Source organism: Mustela erminea, chromosome 2 (assembly GCF_009829155.1).
Source record: "Mustela erminea isolate mMusErm1 chromosome 2, mMusErm1.Pri, whole genome shotgun sequence".
In the NCBI taxonomy this organism is placed as follows: domain Eukaryota; kingdom Metazoa; phylum Chordata; class Mammalia; order Carnivora; family Mustelidae; genus Mustela; species Mustela erminea.
The window spans coordinates 137,857,117-137,875,390 of NC_045615.1; the positions used below are offsets into that span (position 1 = coordinate 137,857,117).

At 38.8% G+C, this 18,274-nt stretch overlaps 1 protein-coding gene across 6 annotated transcripts in view; it reads right to left on the reverse strand.

The window, feature by feature from the left end:
- Window positions 1–18,274, reverse strand: part of TEC (tec protein tyrosine kinase) — a 140,295-nt gene that overhangs the window by 87,338 nt on the left and 34,683 nt on the right. For 2 of the 6 annotated variants that reach the window (XM_032334242.1, XM_032334240.1), the window contains exons 1-2: window positions 2,763–3,487; window positions 2,421–2,606 (exon numbers count right to left, since the gene is read on the reverse strand). In XM_032334242.1, coding sequence (XP_032190133.1) covers window positions 2,421–2,606; window positions 2,763–2,873 — 297 coding nt within the window. In that variant the 5' untranslated portion in view covers window positions 2,874–3,487. Of the gene's footprint in view, window positions 1–2,420; window positions 2,607–2,762; window positions 3,494–18,274 lie in introns of those variants that run through there. The other 4 variants (XM_032334246.1, XM_032334245.1, XM_032334244.1 and 1 more) reach the window with 3 other exon arrangements.

An 18,274-nucleotide genomic window follows, 5' to 3' on the forward strand; every position in this document is an offset into this window, starting at 1 on the left:
CCACCAGGCTCAACCCACCCTCCACCCCCAAAACCCTCAGTTTGTTTCCAGGGTCCACAGTCTCTCAGGGTTTGTCTCCCCCTTTGATTTCCCCCAGCTCTCTTCTCCTCTCCATCTCCCAAAGTCCTCTGTGTTATTCCTTATGCTCCACAAATAAGTGAAACCATATGATACTTGACTCTCTCTGCTTGACTTATTTCACTCAGCATAATCTCCTCCAATCCCGCTTATGGTGATACAAAAGTTGCATATTCATCCTTTCCGGTTCTTATAGTGACTAAGGCTCCTCCCAGGCAAGACAGTGGGCCAGGTTCTAAAATAAAGAGGGGTCCCACTGTTCTCTTTATTCCATTTAACCTAAAGCAATTAGGGCAGTTTAAACTTTGTATATTTACCATCTTCAAAGTGACCTAACAATTGCAACATATTTCAACTCTATCCGTCCATATTTCTAAGCAGATAATATTGATTTCTGAGGCTCTTTTTGGTTAAGAAGCTACCACGTTTTACTACTTTCATGGTTATATTTCTATTCTTTTCTGAGACTTACTACATTAAGTTCAATTTATAACAAATAATTACCAAATACCAAAATGTCTTGTCTTCCCTTAAAATCTATTTTAGATTTTAAAATAGTTCATATTTCTAGTCTTAACTGAAAGCCTTTTGGAACTCTGAATTTTTCAGATTTAATAATTGAAATATAGCACATATGCCATATATACATATGTATATGTATATATATGTACATATATATACATACATACACACACAAACATACTCCCAGCAGGGACCAGGACAACCCCACATAAATAAACATATTGATATTTGTGCACACAAAAATGCCCAAAAAAAAAAAAAGAAAAAAAAGTCACAGTGACTATAGGATAAATTAAGACCAAAACCAGATTCATCTTAGGCCAAGTTTTACAACTCAAAAAGTTTTCAAATTTGGGTCTTCAGCATTTCAGCGATTTAGGAAGGAAGATAAAGGACTTTAGTCCTAAATTACATCAGCCTGCAGAATTCCACAAGTCACAACGACAAGCCACAACAGCAATTAACAGAGTTAAGGACAACCAGAAAGATCAATGATGCCATTCTCTCTGAATCGGGGGAACCAACACAGAGAAACCAGTGGGAGTAAGAAAACAAAAACAAAAACAAGCCAAACAACTGAAAAAAAATAAATTTCTCAGGAAGGCACTCTAGGTAGTGGGGGAAAAAAAAAAAGAATTAAATAAAACCAAACAATAAGATCACCAAAAATCCCACCGTAACCAACCAGACAACAGCATGTGGACAAAAGGGACAACACTCTCCAGTCATTCCCTGGAATCCAAGAATATTTCTAATAGGGAGGAGCATGGTTGAACCTGCAGGACGAGAGGCTGCATTTTCAAGATATCAGGAGAAAACAAGGTTGGCCAGAGGCAACCCTACACTCACAGGCCTCCTCTAGTGGGAAAACCAGAGACTAAAACAACTGAAAAGCCAGGAGCTGGCCACCGAGCAACACGTCCTCACTACGCCCCATGCTCACGGAGGAGCTTGTTAGAAGTAGAGGGCACGGATTGCATGGAGCACTGGGTGTGGTGAAAAAATAATGAATACTGTTATGCTGAAAATAAATAAAAAATAAATTAAAAAGGGGCGCCTGGGTGGCTCAGTGGGTTGAGCCACTGCCTTCGGCTCGGGTCATGATCTCAGGGTCCTGGGATCGAGTCCCGCATCGGGCTCTCTGCTCAGCAGGGAGCCTGCTTCCCTCTCTCTCTCTGCCTGCCTCTCCATCTACTTGTGATTTCTCTCTGTCAAATAAATAAATAAAATCTTTAAAAAAAAATTAATTAATTAATTAATTAAAAAAAAAAAAGTTACTTCTCCCTGCTCCCATAAAAGGCACTCTGCGGTAGCTGCTTATCATAAGAAACGCTGAACAGTTCTGCTTCTGGTCAGCCTCAGTAATGTGCTGGCTCCATCAAATCCCTTTTAAGTAATTTCCACATAAGGATGAAGAACTATTCATATAAAGCAATGGACAAAGACACAGCGTATATGGGCTAAAGTCGATTTTGACACATAATACAGTCGTTTATGGGAAGAAGCCATGTGTATACAATATACTTAATGAATTCCACAAGGACCTAAAACCGATGTGGAAATCTGTTTTCTTGAATAGATTAATTCAGTAGGCTGAAAGAAAATGCACACCCATATATACTACACCATAATCAAGAGACTTGCGAAGAATTTCTCACCCTATTCTAAGCTTTATCATTCAAATGATAACAAATTATTACCTTAACTTCATTTGCCTGAAATTTATTCCATAAGATTGGGAGAGGAGGGCAGAGGGGGAACAATATTATTAAATATTATCAACATAGAAAGCAGCACAGTACATTTTTATTGTCTCCTACCTCTGGTCGACCTTCATAGTAGGTTAACATGGACTTTGTTAGCACAAAAAGTCTCTCTTTATAGTTTAAGGGTGATGTCTTCTTTTTCTGTTGTGATCTTTTAATAAGAATCTCTTCTAGAATAGTGTTAAAATTCATCTCGGTCTTCTGATCACTCTGTCTCCTGCCATTGAAGATCCCAGTATTCTAAAGTGAAAGGGGTGGAAAAAAAACAGCTGAAATAAAATGTGACATCTTAATTTTCCAAAGATGTTTTCAGGCCGAATTATCTGCATCACAGCTGGAGCTAATGAATGTTAGTCTAGCACCTGGACTGAAACTGCCCAGGGCACAAAAGCTCACCCTCTCTTCATCCCCAGGCTCATCCTGTTCCTCCATTACCCAGCATTTCACAAGAAATCTAATCAAGGTTTGCCACGATGATGAGTCACTCCTTTGTACCTCCCCCAGCATCCCATAGGTTTCTGGCACATTCTTCTGCTACCTAATTGCAGGGAAACAAATATCTCAGATGAAAAAGTACATTCATCATCTCCATGGCTGATTGAAGCTGGTATCTAAATTGCCTCGGGACCTTAGCACCAGAGATGGATGATCACATGGACCTGGTGGACTTGTGAACAGAATGAATTACCACAGTGGTGGGTAGGGGGTCAGTCTCCAGCTCTGATAAAGATGTAATCTTGATCAAACATCCTAGTTACCACAGCCATGAGGATGTTCTCCAATGTCTACACCATGCTTCATAGTTCTCTTTCCTAGGGTTCCTGCCTCAACCACAAGAGAAAAGGAAATCCACCCGGTCACAACTAACAGACTCAGGGAAGAACCCATCTGGACAAAGTCATCAGCCCTGTATTTGGATCCCCCACGCCTAAACTAAGCCTTCTAAAATTCAACAAAGTTTAACTATCTGAAAACCCAAAACTACTCAGAAAATACATGAAGATTCTTATTTGATAGAAATCAAATGGACAGCAGCCTTTTCTTCCCTGCCCTTCACCGCACAGGACAGTCATTGCACATCAAGTCATAGGGTAACAGAAGTCACGTAAAAAACGTAAGTGGTTGGGGTGCCTGGGTGCCTCAGTGGGTTAAAGCCGCCTTTGGCTCAGGTCATGATCCCGGGGTCCTGGGATTGAGCCCCGTGTTGGGCTCTCTGCTCAGCGGGAAGCCTGCCTTTTTTCCTCTCTCTCTCTGCCTGCCTCTCTGCCTACTTGTGATCTCTGTCTGTCAAATAAGTAAATAAAATCTTAAAAAAAAAAAAAAAAAAAAAAGAACGTAAGTGGTTACCTGAGAGCAGAGCCAGAGCCTTGACACTGAGTTAGCCACTTGGAATTCTACCATTTCCACACCCAACCTTGAAAGTTGGAAGAATCCCTGCAACTCCTTATTACTGATCTGTCATATCCAGTCAGGACCCCCATTTCTGTAAGATTACTTCACAACAGCTTAACCTCTATATGTAAGTTCCTTCATTTATAAAACATGGAGATAAATACCCCCAAGGTTAATGAGATGTGGGAAAGAAGTTGCTTATTATGAAAACCCTATAGAAATGTTTACTATCATTATTTTTTTTAATTCCACTGCCTTTTTCCTAGTTTAAATCCTTACCATCTGGCCCAGCAGCTCTCCAACTGCTTTTTCTTTCCACAGGTTCTTGCCTCATTTTGTTCACACAACACACTCCTCATTCCCATTGAATCAATCATCAAAGATACCACCTTGCATCATACCATTTCATTCACCAGAAATCCTGAATGCCTCCTCAAAACTTCCCTGCCACCTGCAGGAAAAAGGCAAAATTCCCATAATAGCACGAGGCAATCAATCACAATCTGGCTATAACCTATCAACCAATCTTTGCTTCCAATGCTCTTCAAATAGTCCATACCCAGTCCGAATAGTTGGTATGAAAAATCCCCTAGCTCAAAACTTACCTCCTTAATGAAGTCTTTCCTGATGACTCCAATTAATTAAATGCCTTCCAATTCATGCACCCATGATCTCTACGTCACTCATCATAGAACTTATCATAGTCTTCCACTTTCTATAGCAATTAACGTACAGTTTTTAACTTTCACCTAGTTTTAAAGCTTCTAAGGAAAAAGATCTCAACCGTATGTGCACATTAATATCACCCAGGGAGCGGCACCTGGGTGGCAGTCGGTTGCACTTCCTTCCCACTCTAGGATTTGGCTCAGGTCATGATCTCAGGGTCATGAGATCAAGCTCTGCAACCAGCTCCACGCTTAGCAGGGAGTCTGCTAGGGGCATGTAGGTGGCTCAGCTGGTTAAGCAGCTAACTTTGGCTCAGGTCATGATCCCAGGGTCCTAGGGTGGAGCCCTCCACTGAACTCTCTGCTCAGTCAGGAGCCTGCTTCTCCCTCTCCCTCTGCCTCTGCTCAAGTTTTCTCTTTCTCAAATAAATAAAATCCTTAAAAAAAAAAAAAAAAGAAAAAGATTCTCTCTTCCTAATACAAATCAAAACCACAGTGAGATACCACATCACACCAATCAGAACGACTAAAATTAACAAATCAGGAAATGACAGATGTTGGCAAGGATGCAGAGAAAGGGGAACCCTCCTACACTGTTGGTGGGAATGCAAGCTGGTGCAAACGCTCTGGAAAACAGTATGGAGGCTCCCCCAAAAGTTGAAAATAGATCTACACTACAACCCAGCAATCACACTACTGGTTATTTACCCCGAAGATACAAATGTAGTGATCCAAAGGGGCACCTGCACCCAAATATTTATAGCAGCAATGTCCACAAGAGCCAAACGATGGAAAGAGCCCAGATGTCCATCAATAGATGAATGGATAAAGAAGATGTGGTATATATAAACACACACACACAATGGAATACTATGCAGCCATCAAAAGATGAAATCCTGCCATTTATAACAACATGGAACTAGAGGGTATTGTGCTAAGTGAACCAGAGAAAGACAAGTATCGTATGATCTCACTCATATTTGGAATTTAAGATGCAAAACAGAGGATCATAGGGGAGGAGAGGGAAAAAATAAACCAGAGACGGAGACAAACCATAAGAGACTCTTAATCACAGGAAACAAATTGAGGGTTTGTGGCAGGGGGCAGGGTTCATGGGGGCAACCAAATGATGGACATTACGGAGGACATATGATGAAATGCCCTGGGTACTATGTAAGACTGATGAATCATTGAACTATAGCTCTGAAACCAACAAGGTATTCTATGTTAACTAACTAAATTTAAATTAAAAATAAGTAAATATTTGGAAGGAAATTAATTAATTAACTAATTAATTAATGGAATAGACTAGAGTCCAAAAATAGACCCATATATATATATGGACAAAAGAGTATATGATTCCATTTACATAAAGTCTAAAAACAAGCAAAAACTAATCTATGGTTATAGAAATTAGAAAAATGGTTGCCTATGCAGGGATGGGGAGTGGGGTAGAGGCAGACCAGGTGGGAATATGAGGAAATTTTCTATGTCTCAACTGGGGTAGAGATTACATGAATGTGTATAAATGTATTACAACTCCTTGAAGTAGGACCAAAAAAAAAAAACCTCTCCCTTCCCCTCTGCCCGTCCCCTGCTCTTGCATGTGTACCCGCTCCCTCTAAAACAAGAAAATCATTAATTAATTAATTAATTTTAAAAATCAAGGTGAGAGAAGTTTTGAAATGTACAGGCCTCACACCCAGATATTTTTATTCCGTTGGTCTGGGGTGGGGTCCAGGGCATCATGATTTAATATGCAGGTAGACTGGAGAACTGCTATCCTAAAGGAAAAGATTGGGCTCTCAACGTAACTCTAGCACTCTTGGTGGTTAGGGCAGCCTCTCAATAAGCAGCTGGATGACGGACCCAGTGAAGCCATCAGTTATTCTAAGTTAAGAAGTCAGGGGAAAGTTCTTGCTCCAAAGAAAATCTCTAGCTCTTTTTGCATCTCAGTCGGTCCTCCTTATTCTAAATTAAAATTTTAGTACCCCCCCCCTTTTTTTTTCCTGAGAAAACAGTTGATGTGTCAATGCCACTTCAGAAATCATCTTTTCATCTTTGTGTAACACATTTTCAATGCAGGGCAAAAGTGACAACTTACAGAATGGATTGTAAATGAAAAGCAAGCTATGCCCTGGAAAACAGGCCATATGCAGATGTATAGTTCCCAGGCCAGTGAGTAATACTGTAGTTTCCAAATAAAAGGCAGATTTTTGGAAGATGAAATGAGGTGGAGCTCATCTGCAGTTTTAGAAGCAAAAGTCTCAACCTCCAGGGGCAGGAGAAAATACAACATGTTAAATGCATTGAAAAAAACAAATCCCCTTATCTGATTTATAAGTGATATTAAATAGTCTTACAAAGAAGATACCAATTGAGTTGAAATAAGTGTTAGACATCATCTATTTCACTCATTTTACAAATTAAAAAGCTGGGGTTTTGAAAAGCTTAGCAACTGGCCTAAAGTCACCCAAGCCAAGATTAGAAGAAAAGTCTCCTGGTTCCAAGTGAAGGGCTCTCTCCACCGTTCCCCACCATATAATTAAAAGCTCACTGTTATTTTAATAATTCATTGCTTCAGGGGAAATCCTGGTCAAAGAAAACTGTTAAGGGACACAAAGATAAAAACAAAGGAATATTCTCTTCATGTAGACTTCCAACTGAAGATAGAGTGTTGTATGTACACAGTTGCATTAGCTCTCTCCTGAAATCCCATTAAATCAGTCCTTTGTTTTTGCTGTTGTCACCATTAAGGAATTAACTCTCATGGAAACAGAAGACAGGACAGGAGATTTCAACAAAATTTGGGAAACTAAAAGCAAGTAAACATGTGGTAGTTCCAGCCAGAAGAAAGTCTGGAAACAACCCAATGTGTGCCACAAAGCCTCCAAATAACTCAAGAATCAGCAGAACTTGGCATGTCTATAAGTGATGGTGAAGAAGACTTAGAAGAAAAGGATTGTTTGTAGGTATGTATAAGGTGGGTCCTCATGCCCTCTCCCATACCATACAGCCAAGTGACTAATCCTCCCCCAAACCTAGGAGGTTTATAATACAGAAGGTCTCTATACTGGGAGAAACTACAAATAGTTGAGGTTAGGGATACCACACTGCAAAGGGGGGCTTAAGTGAACCCATACAGGCATATATACTCAATGTTGAGATCGCTCAGCTCTCCTTTCCCATCTGACTCCACAATACTAGATAAGGACCAGACTAAAGAGTAAAGACCTACAGATACAGATACAGGGGAGATCCTATGGCCCAGAAATGGCCCAGCCAGATTACCCTATAGGAAAGTCCATAGTCAGCAAGTTCCAACCAGAGCAGAAAGCTTCCAATGGACTTTTAGAGCCCAATACATAAATAAGAAAAAGCCAAGAATCATTAAACCCCTAAGAAAAGATTCTAATATGAATTCAAGGTCAAATAACAAATTGGGGGAGGGGGGAGCCACTTGGAGGAAACAAAAACTCTGCAGAGAAAAGAAAATGTTAAAGAAAAAAAAAGTAATAAAATCAGAGCTAAGGGAAGATACTGCGTGCATGAAACAAGGTCAGGATACAGCCAAAATAAAGAACAGAAACCAACAAAGAGGAGCATTGGTAAAGAAAAAATAAGAAGAAATGAAAAGCTCAACAGAAGAAATAGAATATAAAGTTGAGGAAATCTCCCAGGAAATAAAACAAAAAAAGCCAAAAACATTAAAAATCGGAGGGAATACAATAAAATTAGAGAACCCATCCAGAAAGTTCAGCGTCTGAAAAAAGAGGACTTCCAGAAGTTGAAAGCAAAGAAAACTGTGAGAAACTAATCAGAGAAGAAATTTAGGAAAATTTCCCCACGTGGAAGTTTATCTTCATATTGAAAATGAACCAAATCAAGGCACAATGCATGAAATTTCAAAATCATAGAGACAGAAGATTCAACAAGCTTATACATAGGTTTCATGGAAAGGCTCACACTTCAGAATGGCAATCATCAAGGCAATATCGGAAGCTGGAAGATAATGGAGAAAAATTCAAAAAATTTTTGATTTTTAACCTAAAATTATGTTCAATCAGACTATCAATGCAGTAATAGGAGAAGAAAGACACTTTCTAAACATGCAAGGCTTTAAACTTTTTCTCTCTGGTTTACCCTTTCAAAAAGCTACTTGAGAATGCAGTCTACCAAAATAAAAAATAAGCCACAAAACACATGGAATCCAGAAAACAAGGGTTCCAACACAAAAGAGAGGTAAGGAGCATCTCCTAGAGAATGGCAAAAGGAAATCCTAAGATGACCTTAGGTGTAGGTCAACACTGGATCAAGTTAGCAGGTTCTTGGAAGAAATTCTTCCAGGATATGAACCTGGAGGTACTGGAAGAAGATTTATAATGAATTAGTAAAACTTAGCCAACTTAAAAAAATAAATCAATGAATTCTAGTGAAAACAAAAAAAAGTGTGCAGAAAAGGAAAAGTAATCACATCATGCTCCAGAGTTCATAGTTATGTAAATAAAAATAAAATTCTTATTACCAATATAAATATATTGGGGGTAAGTGAGTGCAGGAAATGTGTGTGTGGATGGGCGAGTAACTGTGGAAGATAGCTCTATCCTCCACGGTACTAGTAGGAAGCTAACAGATCATACCTTAAACAGAAAAAGCAAGAAGTGGCAACTAAATTAAGTATGTCACTTAGAGACTGACAGTACAAAAATATTTTATAAATATATAGAAATATTATATAAACAAAATAAATTATAAAACTATATAAAATAAAAATTAAAAATATTTATAAAAATACAAAATATTTTATAAAACATAAGTGATTGCTTCTTAGAAATATTGGAAGAGAACAGTGTAAAGATATGTGCTCTCTACTCTCGTCCCTTAAAAAACTCCATTGAAACAACAAAACATGAAAACCAAGGGAAATAATCCCATCAAGCAATGAACAAAATAATGGTCTTTAACTCCAAACCGTGAAACACATATTTGTGAAATACTCTGAAAACTAGACCAAAATAGAGAAGGTAGTTAAGTAGCTTTCCCTAAAAATAAAGATCAATTGTCCTAAAAGATCAATGGATTTTTTGTTAAGATCAGTGAAATCCAGAGAGATAAGCAGACCATGGGAGAATCAGGACATATTGCCCATAGAATTACTATTTATACAGAAAAATACTAAAAGTTATTATAATCACCATTATCAAGCTTTTACTATTTTGCTGTGTGTTAGCACTATTTCAAACACTAAACACTTTCGATGTATTAAGTAATTCTCTCAACAAACCTTCTCAAGTCAGTACTATTACTATTTATATTTTACAAGTCACATTGCAAGAATAAGAGCAAGTTTTAAAACAGGCAGCCTAACCACAAAGCCTACACTATTAACCACTACACTGCGTGGCCTCTCTCACGGAAGGAAAGGAGAACCGAAGGAAAAAGCATAATAACAAGTCACTTCCAGCCTTCTAGTTTAGGGAGATTGCTAAAAGCAAATTACTTCAACAGAAATAATTTATGACTTCCAAGGCATGGCTAAGAGCAAGGCACACCAACCTTTCGATACCAAAATCTGAAGGGAGATGTTCTGAGTGAAGGCAGTAATAGGTTTAATATTCTACATTAGAAAACAAAGACAAAACAAAATTTCAGAGTTCCTCATCTTACTCTCCCAGCCATTCTCCACAAGAAAAAGAGCTGATCCATTCAGAAGAACCACAAAGGAACCAACTCTAGGTTGCAAATATCTTCTTAAATAAAAGGCAGAGCTGCAACATAAGACCTTTTATCTGTCCCACAAGAATACTATTCTGTTTACCCTGGCTGCTGACTATTAAAAGTTTGGAAAACTTAACAAACAATTCTAAAATTTCTCTGGAGCCACAAAAGACCTCAGTAGCCAAAGCAATCTTAAAAAGAACAAAACTGGAGGCATCACACCCCTTGATTCCAAACTATACCATAAAGTTATAGAAATCTAAACAGTATATATATATGTCTTTGTCAAGTTCAAGTATTAAAGTATATTTTATTATTTTTTTTAATACCTAAAAATGTGTAGGGCATGTCCCAGTGTACATGGTGGGCACCAAACACATGTTGATGATGACTTTAGTCATCATCTTTGTGATTAGTCACAATAATTTGAATAAAGTACTGCTTTTTTTTAAAATAAGTTTTTTTTCAAATCCCAGCACAGTTATTATACAGTGTTAATATACAGTGTTATATACAGTAATAAGCAGTATTGGCATAAAACAGACACATCAATCATTGAAATAGAATAAAGAACCCAGCATTAAACCCACAAATATGTAGGCGGCAACCTCTGTGACCTTGGCCACAACAACTTCTTGCTAGACATGTCTTCAAAGGCAGGGGAAACAAAGGCAAAAGTTAATTACTCGTACTTCATCAGGATAAAAAGCTTTGGCACAGCAAAGGAAACAGTCAACAACAACAACAACAAAAAAGACAATTGACAAAATGGGAGAAGATATTTGCAAATAACATATCAGATAAAGGACTGGTGTCCAAAATCTATAACTTATCAAATTCAACACCCAAAGAACAAATAATCCAATCAAGAAATGGGCAGAAGACATGAACAGACATTTCTCCAAAGAAGACATACACATGGCCAACAAACACATGAAAAGATGCTCAATATTACTCGGCATCAGGGAAATACAAATCAAAACCACAATGAGATACCACCTCACACCAGTCAGAATGGCTAAAATTAACAAGTCAGGGAATGACAGATGTTGGTGAGGATGGGGAGAAAGGTGAACCCTCCCATACTGTTGTTGGGAATGCAAGCTGGTGCACCACTCTGGAAAACAGTATGGAGATTCCTCAAAAAGATGAAAACAGAGCTACCCTACAACCCAGCAATCACACGACTGGGTATTTAACCCAAGTATACAAATGTAGTGATCAGAAGGGGCATGTGCACCCGAATGTTTATAGCAGCAGTGACCACAATAGCTAACCTATGGAAAGAACCAGATGTCCATCGACAGATGAATGGATAAAGAAGAGGTGGTATGAGTGCATACACACACACACACACACACACACACTGGAATATTACTCAGCCATCAAAAAAATGAAATCTTGCCATTTGCAACAACGTGGATGGAACTAAAGGGTATTATGCTAAGTGAAATAAGTCAACCAGAGAAAGACAATTGTATGACCTCACTCATATGTGGAATTTATGGAACAAAACAGAGAGTCATAGGGGAAGAGAGGAAAAAATAAAACAAGATGAAATCGGAGAGGGAGACAAACCGTAAGAAACTCTTAATCATAGTAAACTGAGGGTTACTGAAGGGGAGGTGGGTGCGGGGGATGGACATTAAGGAGGGCACGTGATGTATAAGCACTGGGTATCCTATAAGACCAATGACTCACTGACCGCTACCTCTGAAACTAATAATACATTATATGTTAATTAACTGAATTTAAATTTTTAAAAAATTTTTAAAACTCACACAAATACAGTCAATTAATTTATAACAAAGAAGCCAAAAATATACAAAGGGGAAAGGACAGTCCTTCAAACAAGTGGTGCTGGGAAAACTGGACAGCCAGAGGCAAAAGAATGAAGATGGATCACGGTCTTACACCATACCCAAAAATGAACTCAAAATGGATGAATGATTTAAACATAAGACCTGAAACCATAAACCTTGGAGAAACATAAGCCCTGAGCTCCTTAACACAGGTCTTGATGATTTTTTGGATATGACACCACAAGCAAAGGCAACAAAAGCAAAAATAAATAAGCATAGACCAAGCATAAGACCAAGACCACATCAAACTAAAAATCTTCGGCACAACAAAGGAAACCTTATCCACAAAATGAAAGGGGCAACCTACTGAATGGGAGAAAATATTTGCAGGGACGCCTGGGTGGCTCAGTCAGTTAAGCAGTTGTCTTCAGCTCAGGTCATGATTCCAGCGTCCTGGGATAGAGCCCTGCCTCAGACTCCCTGCTCAGAGGGAAGCCTGCTTCTCCCTCTCCCACTCCCCCGGCTTGTGTTGCCTCTCTCGCTGTGTCTCTCTCTGTCAAATAAATAAATAAAATCTTTAAAAAATGAAAAAGGGGGATGCCTTGGTGGCTCAGTTGGTTGAGCAGCTGCCTTCGGCTCAGGTCATGATCCTAGTGTCCTGGGATCGAGTCCCACATCGGGCTCCTTCCTCAGCGGGGAGCCTGCTTCTCCCTCTGCCTCTGCCTGCCATTCTGTCTGCCTGTGCTCGCTCGCTCTTCCTCTCTCTCTCTGATAAATAAATAAAATCTTTAAAAAAATGAAAAAAAAAATTGCAAACCATAATGCCAATAAGGGGTTAATATCAAAAATAAATACGACACTCATATAACTCAGTAGGAAAAATCTGATGAAATACATGAGCAGAAGATCTGAACAGACATTTTTACAAAGAATACATATAGTTAGTACCAAAAGGTACATGAAAAGGGGTTGTTCAACATCACTAATCATCAGGAAAATGCAAATCAAAATCATAATGAAATATCACCTCACACCTGTTAGAATGGCTATCATAAAAAAAAAAAAAAAAAAAGAAAAGAAAAACCAAAACTGGAAATAACAAGTACTGGCAAGAATGTGGAGAAAAGGAAAACCTCGTGCAGGAATGTGAATGGCCACAGGTACTATGGAAATCAGAATGGAGATTCCTCTAAAAACTGAAAACAGAACTACCACATGATTCAGCAATTTTATTTTGGGGTATTTATCTAAAGAAAAAAAACACTAACTCAAGAAGATATCTGCACCCTATGTTCATTGCAGCACTATGTATAGTAGCTAAGACACCAAAAAACTAAGTGTTCATTGAATGATGAAGAGATAAAGTTGTGTTGTGTATATATATATATGGAATGAATGAATATATATATATATATAAAAATATATAAATACATATATGGAATACCACCCAGCCAGAAAAAGGAATGAAATCTTGCCATTTGCAACAACATGGATGAACCTCAAGAGCATTATGCTAAAAGAAATAAGTCAGTAAGGGAAAGATAAGTATCATATGATCTCATTTATATGCAGAATCTTTAAAAAAAAGAAAAAACCCACCCCAAGTTCATAGATACAGAGAACAGATTGGTGGGGGATGGGGATGGGCCAGGTAGGTGAACCATATCAAAAGCTGGTGGCTTAGTGGGTTAAATCTCGGCCTTCGGCTCAGGTCATGATCCCAGAGTCCTGGGATCAAGCCCCGCATCGCGCTCTCTGCTCAGCTAGGAGCCTGCTCCTCCCCCCCACCCCCCCACCTGCCTCTCTGCCTACTTGTGATCTCTATCTGTCAAATAAATAAATAAAATCTTTGGGGGAAAAAAAAAGCTACAAAGTTCTAGTTGTAAAATAATTAAGGATGTAATGAACAACATGATGACTATAGTTAATAATACAGTATTACCTATTTGAAAGTTGCTAAGGAATAGATCTTAAAACTTCTCAGCAGGAGAAAAAAAATGTAACTACGTATAGTGATGGATGTTAGCTAGGCTTATCATGGTGATCACTTTACAATGTATACAAATATTGAATCATTATGTGGTACAACCAAAACTAATATGACATTGTTTACTCATTATACTTCAATTAAAATTTTTTAAATAAGTTTTTTTTTAAGTTTAAAAAGCTTAACACATTAGTCTTATGTACTAATACTTAACACCAGTATTTTGAAGTAGATAAGAGAAACTGTCACTGTTTCACAAATGAGAAACCCAAACCACCAAGTTATATTCTTTGTCGAGTGTTAGAAAACTGGGTACCAGACTAATGGCTCTCAATTTCATGGTCTGGCAATTTTAGCCAAAAGACCTTAGAACCCTTTTCATTATGAAAGCATCTGCCTTAGAAAAAAAAGGGGGGGGGAGGTTGGGGTTTTTTTAAATTTATTTAAATAAGATACTAGGGCTGACCGTTCTAGTCCATACAACTTTCCATAATATTTTTAATCAAAGGAACAGAGATGCTAACCCAGAAAGGGAGTCAGAGACAGATGAAAACAAAGGAGAATATGACTCACCAAATGATATGATGGTAAAGAACATAGTAAACAAGAAACAAACAGCCCAGCTATCAGAGTAGGAAAAGGAAAAACTCCTTACAGGAAGGAGCAGAGAGTGACTTATTGTTGTTGAAATTCTCATTTTACTAGGTTAAATCATATGAAATTGCGAATATCCAACAATATTTTACCTACAAAATCATCAATAGCATGTAATTCAATCTAATTCTGGCCAATGCCCTAAGATGAGTAGAGTATTAACTTGGTTTCCTAACTTCTACATCAGAATACATTTCCTATTACACTTCCCATCATTGGTTCATGACAAAGTTTCTGTTTGCGATTTTGAGAAACCCAGCATGAATAAACATCATTTATCTGAGAAATCAAATGCTCTTGCCTGCCAAGAGGATCTGTAGATTATATTTCAGTTCCAAAGTACCAAAAATAGGTAGCTATTATAAAACAAATGTAATCATATTCTCCTCTACAATGTATAATCTCAGCATAAACCCCAACTTCCTTGTGTAATGGGGAATTAAATAGCAGTCATACAAGCAGGAGAAAAAAACATGTTAGGTCGGCTTCAATCACATAAACAAAATGAATAAAGAGTACATTCTAGGCTTGCCATTTAACATCACGAAGGGGAGCTATTCCCGGATTAGGCAGCACTTTGGCTCTGAGAAGAAAAGTAACACTGTAGCCTTCTGTCTTCCTCATCTATTAAAAGAAGGTGCTCAGACAACATGTATATTCTTAAAATCTTAACTCTTCTTCCTTTCAGATCACTGATATGCAGTAGACTACAAAGTTTTGAGTACTTGACCTGTTGAAGCTGAACGAGTAAGGAATGTAACCGCCATATCTAGTAGGGATTTCTGGGTGGCTCTGTTGGTTAAGCATGCATCACCTGACTCTTGATTTCCGCTCAGGTCATCATCTCAAGGTCATGAGATGGAGACCTCCCACCCCCACCCCTTGAGCATACACTGGGCATACAGCCTACTTAACATTCTATCTCTCCCTCTCCCTCCCCACATTCTGCACTTACCTACTCTCTCTCTCTCTAAAACAAAACAAAACAAAACACCTAGTAAAGCCATAATCACTTAGTACTAACAACATCTAAAAAGAAGAGGAAACTTCATGGGTCAAAGGGCAAAAGTTAAAGAAGCCAGCTGAATTGCCTCATCTCTCCTGGTAACATAGCTGCCACCCCAGCCCACTGCCATATTGATTAAGGCATTACTCAATGATTAATTATGAGTAAGGCCTTGGACTGGGGCAAGGGAACTAGGAAATTGACTAAGCAGTGCTGTCCCAAGGACAGTTCTTTCTCTTTGTCCATATAACACAGGTATATGCACTGATTGAACGTGTCCTCCTTAAGACAAGTTTGGGTCTCACACTGCAGGTTCCCCCTGGGGTCTCTGGTTGTGATTGGAGGTAGGAGGTCTCCCCACTGGTATAAAAGAAGAAAAAAAAAAGATAGAGATAAGAGCAACCAATGGAAAAAGAAGCTTTGAGAAAAGAACCCATATGTAATACCTCTAAGTATTGACAAGTGTAATTACTATACAGGACATTCATAGTTCAGTGGTTCTAGAGAGAAGTAACAGTTGTCAGCCCTTGAAAATACTCATTCATCAGCTGACCACGAAGGCCTCAATCAATTAGTCCTTCCATATTACAGGGTTCTGCTTCTTTGCTGGTCATTCCCTCTCACTGAACAAGGGGATGTTAACAGTCAGTAGTATCAAATATTCAAAAGATGTGAGACTTCAAGAAGTCAATAATGAGAGTGATGTTAGAGATTTGCTTTGATCATACTCAACGCCACTGGCAAATGAGGACCTCACCATTATAGTTAGCTTGTAAAAATAATAAGAAGAAACAACACAACTGAGGTATCAAAACCTGATTTACAACTAAAATACTAAGATACACTGTGACAGGGGCACCTGGATGGTTCTGGTTAAGTGTCTGCCTCTGGCTCAGGGCATGATCCTAGGGTCCTGGGATCAATCAAGCCCCACATCAGGCTTCCTGCTCAGTGGGGAGCCTGCTTCTCCCTCTCCTAGTCCCCTTGTCCATGATCACTCGCGCTCTCGCTCTCTCTGTCAAATAAATAAATAAAATCTTTAAAAAATGTATACCCTGTGACAAACTGTTTTTTCTTCCTCCCTGCCTCCGTACCTGCCCCACCTATTCTGTCCTTCATCATGGACATCTGGACTAGAGATATTTCCCAGCCTTCCCCATAGTTGGGTGCAGCCACGTAAGTTAAAGCCAAAGGGGTATATGCTGAAGCACTATGTGGGCCATCTTCAATGTAAACACAAGCTACTCTCTCTCTATCAAATAAATAAATTTTTTAAAAATCTTTAAAAAAGGGGGCGCCTGGGTGGCTCAGTGGGTTGAGCCGCTGCCTTCGGCTCGGGTCATGATCTCAGGGTCCTGGGATCGAGTCCCGCGTCGGGCTCTCTGCTCAGCAGGGAGCCTGCTTCCTCCTCTCTCTCTCTCTGCCTGCCTCTCTTCCTGCCTGTGGTCTCTCTCTGTCAAATAAATAAATAAAAATCTTTAAAAAAAAAAAAAAATCTTTAAAAAAAAAGGAAAAAAAAGCACCTGTGTGGCTTGGTTGATTAAGCAACTGCCTTCGACTCAGGTCATAATCCCAAGGTCCTGGGATCAAGCCCTGCATCGGCTCGCTGTTCAGTACGGAGTCTGCTTCTCTCTCTTCCCTACTCGTGCTTTCTCTCTCTCTCTCTCTCTAATAATTTTTTTTTTTTAAATCTTTAAACACAAGCTCCTTTCCCTGGACTTGGGGCATTTTCTACCTTCTTACCAGCTGGAAAGTGCACCTAACAAACAACTTTCCTTAAGTGTTCAAGACATCATGTTGGTCCTTGAATGACTTTATGGAGCAGAGTTGCCCCATCAACCCAGACTCACTCAACTACTTTGTAAGAGAGAAATGTACCTCTGTTGTATTCCAGAAGCTACGTGTAATGGTTTCTCTGTTACAGTGCCTTCACTTTTATTCTACCTCCCAGAGAAAACCTTTGTAAAAACTCATAAAACTTTCGAATGCAAAGAAAGAAAATGGTCTTCCTTAGAACTGTGCTGGCAAATTCAAGTGTAAAGTAAAGGTCATCAAATTTTTTGGCTGTGCATTTTCATCAGATGAATTATCTCAAGGAAGCAACTAATATTTGCTTCACACTTTGTTCTAAGAGCTAGCAATTATAATTTAAGTGGTGCCACGCATGCTTTCACTTTATTTTTCAGGAAAACGTCTGAATCATAATCATGTGCTTTTTTTTTTTTTCTTTTACTACTTACTATGCTAGGTAAGTGGATTCACATTAAGCCACAATATTCTGGCACTAATCCTCTTCCCCTGAGGCAACAAATGTTTCTCTTTCTGCTTCTTGCAACTTCAGAGAGAAACAATAACCAGTGGAAACATGCCATGCATAACAAGCCTCTCAAGTAGGTAGAAGATTTCTAGCACCTCTTTCTGGGAGAAAACATGAGAATATTTTAAAAAGTAATTTGGAAATTATATATAAAATATTCAAATACTAATATGTGTTCCTTAGCTATGGTATTCTAAACTGTTTTTTTTTAAAGATTTTATTTATTTATTTGACAGAGGTCATAAGTAGGCAGAGAGGCAGGCAGAGAGAGGGAAGCAGGCTCCCCGCTGAGCAGAGAGCCCAATGCGGGACTCGATCCCAGGACCCTGGGATCATGACCTGAGCCAAAGGCAGAGGCTTTAACCCA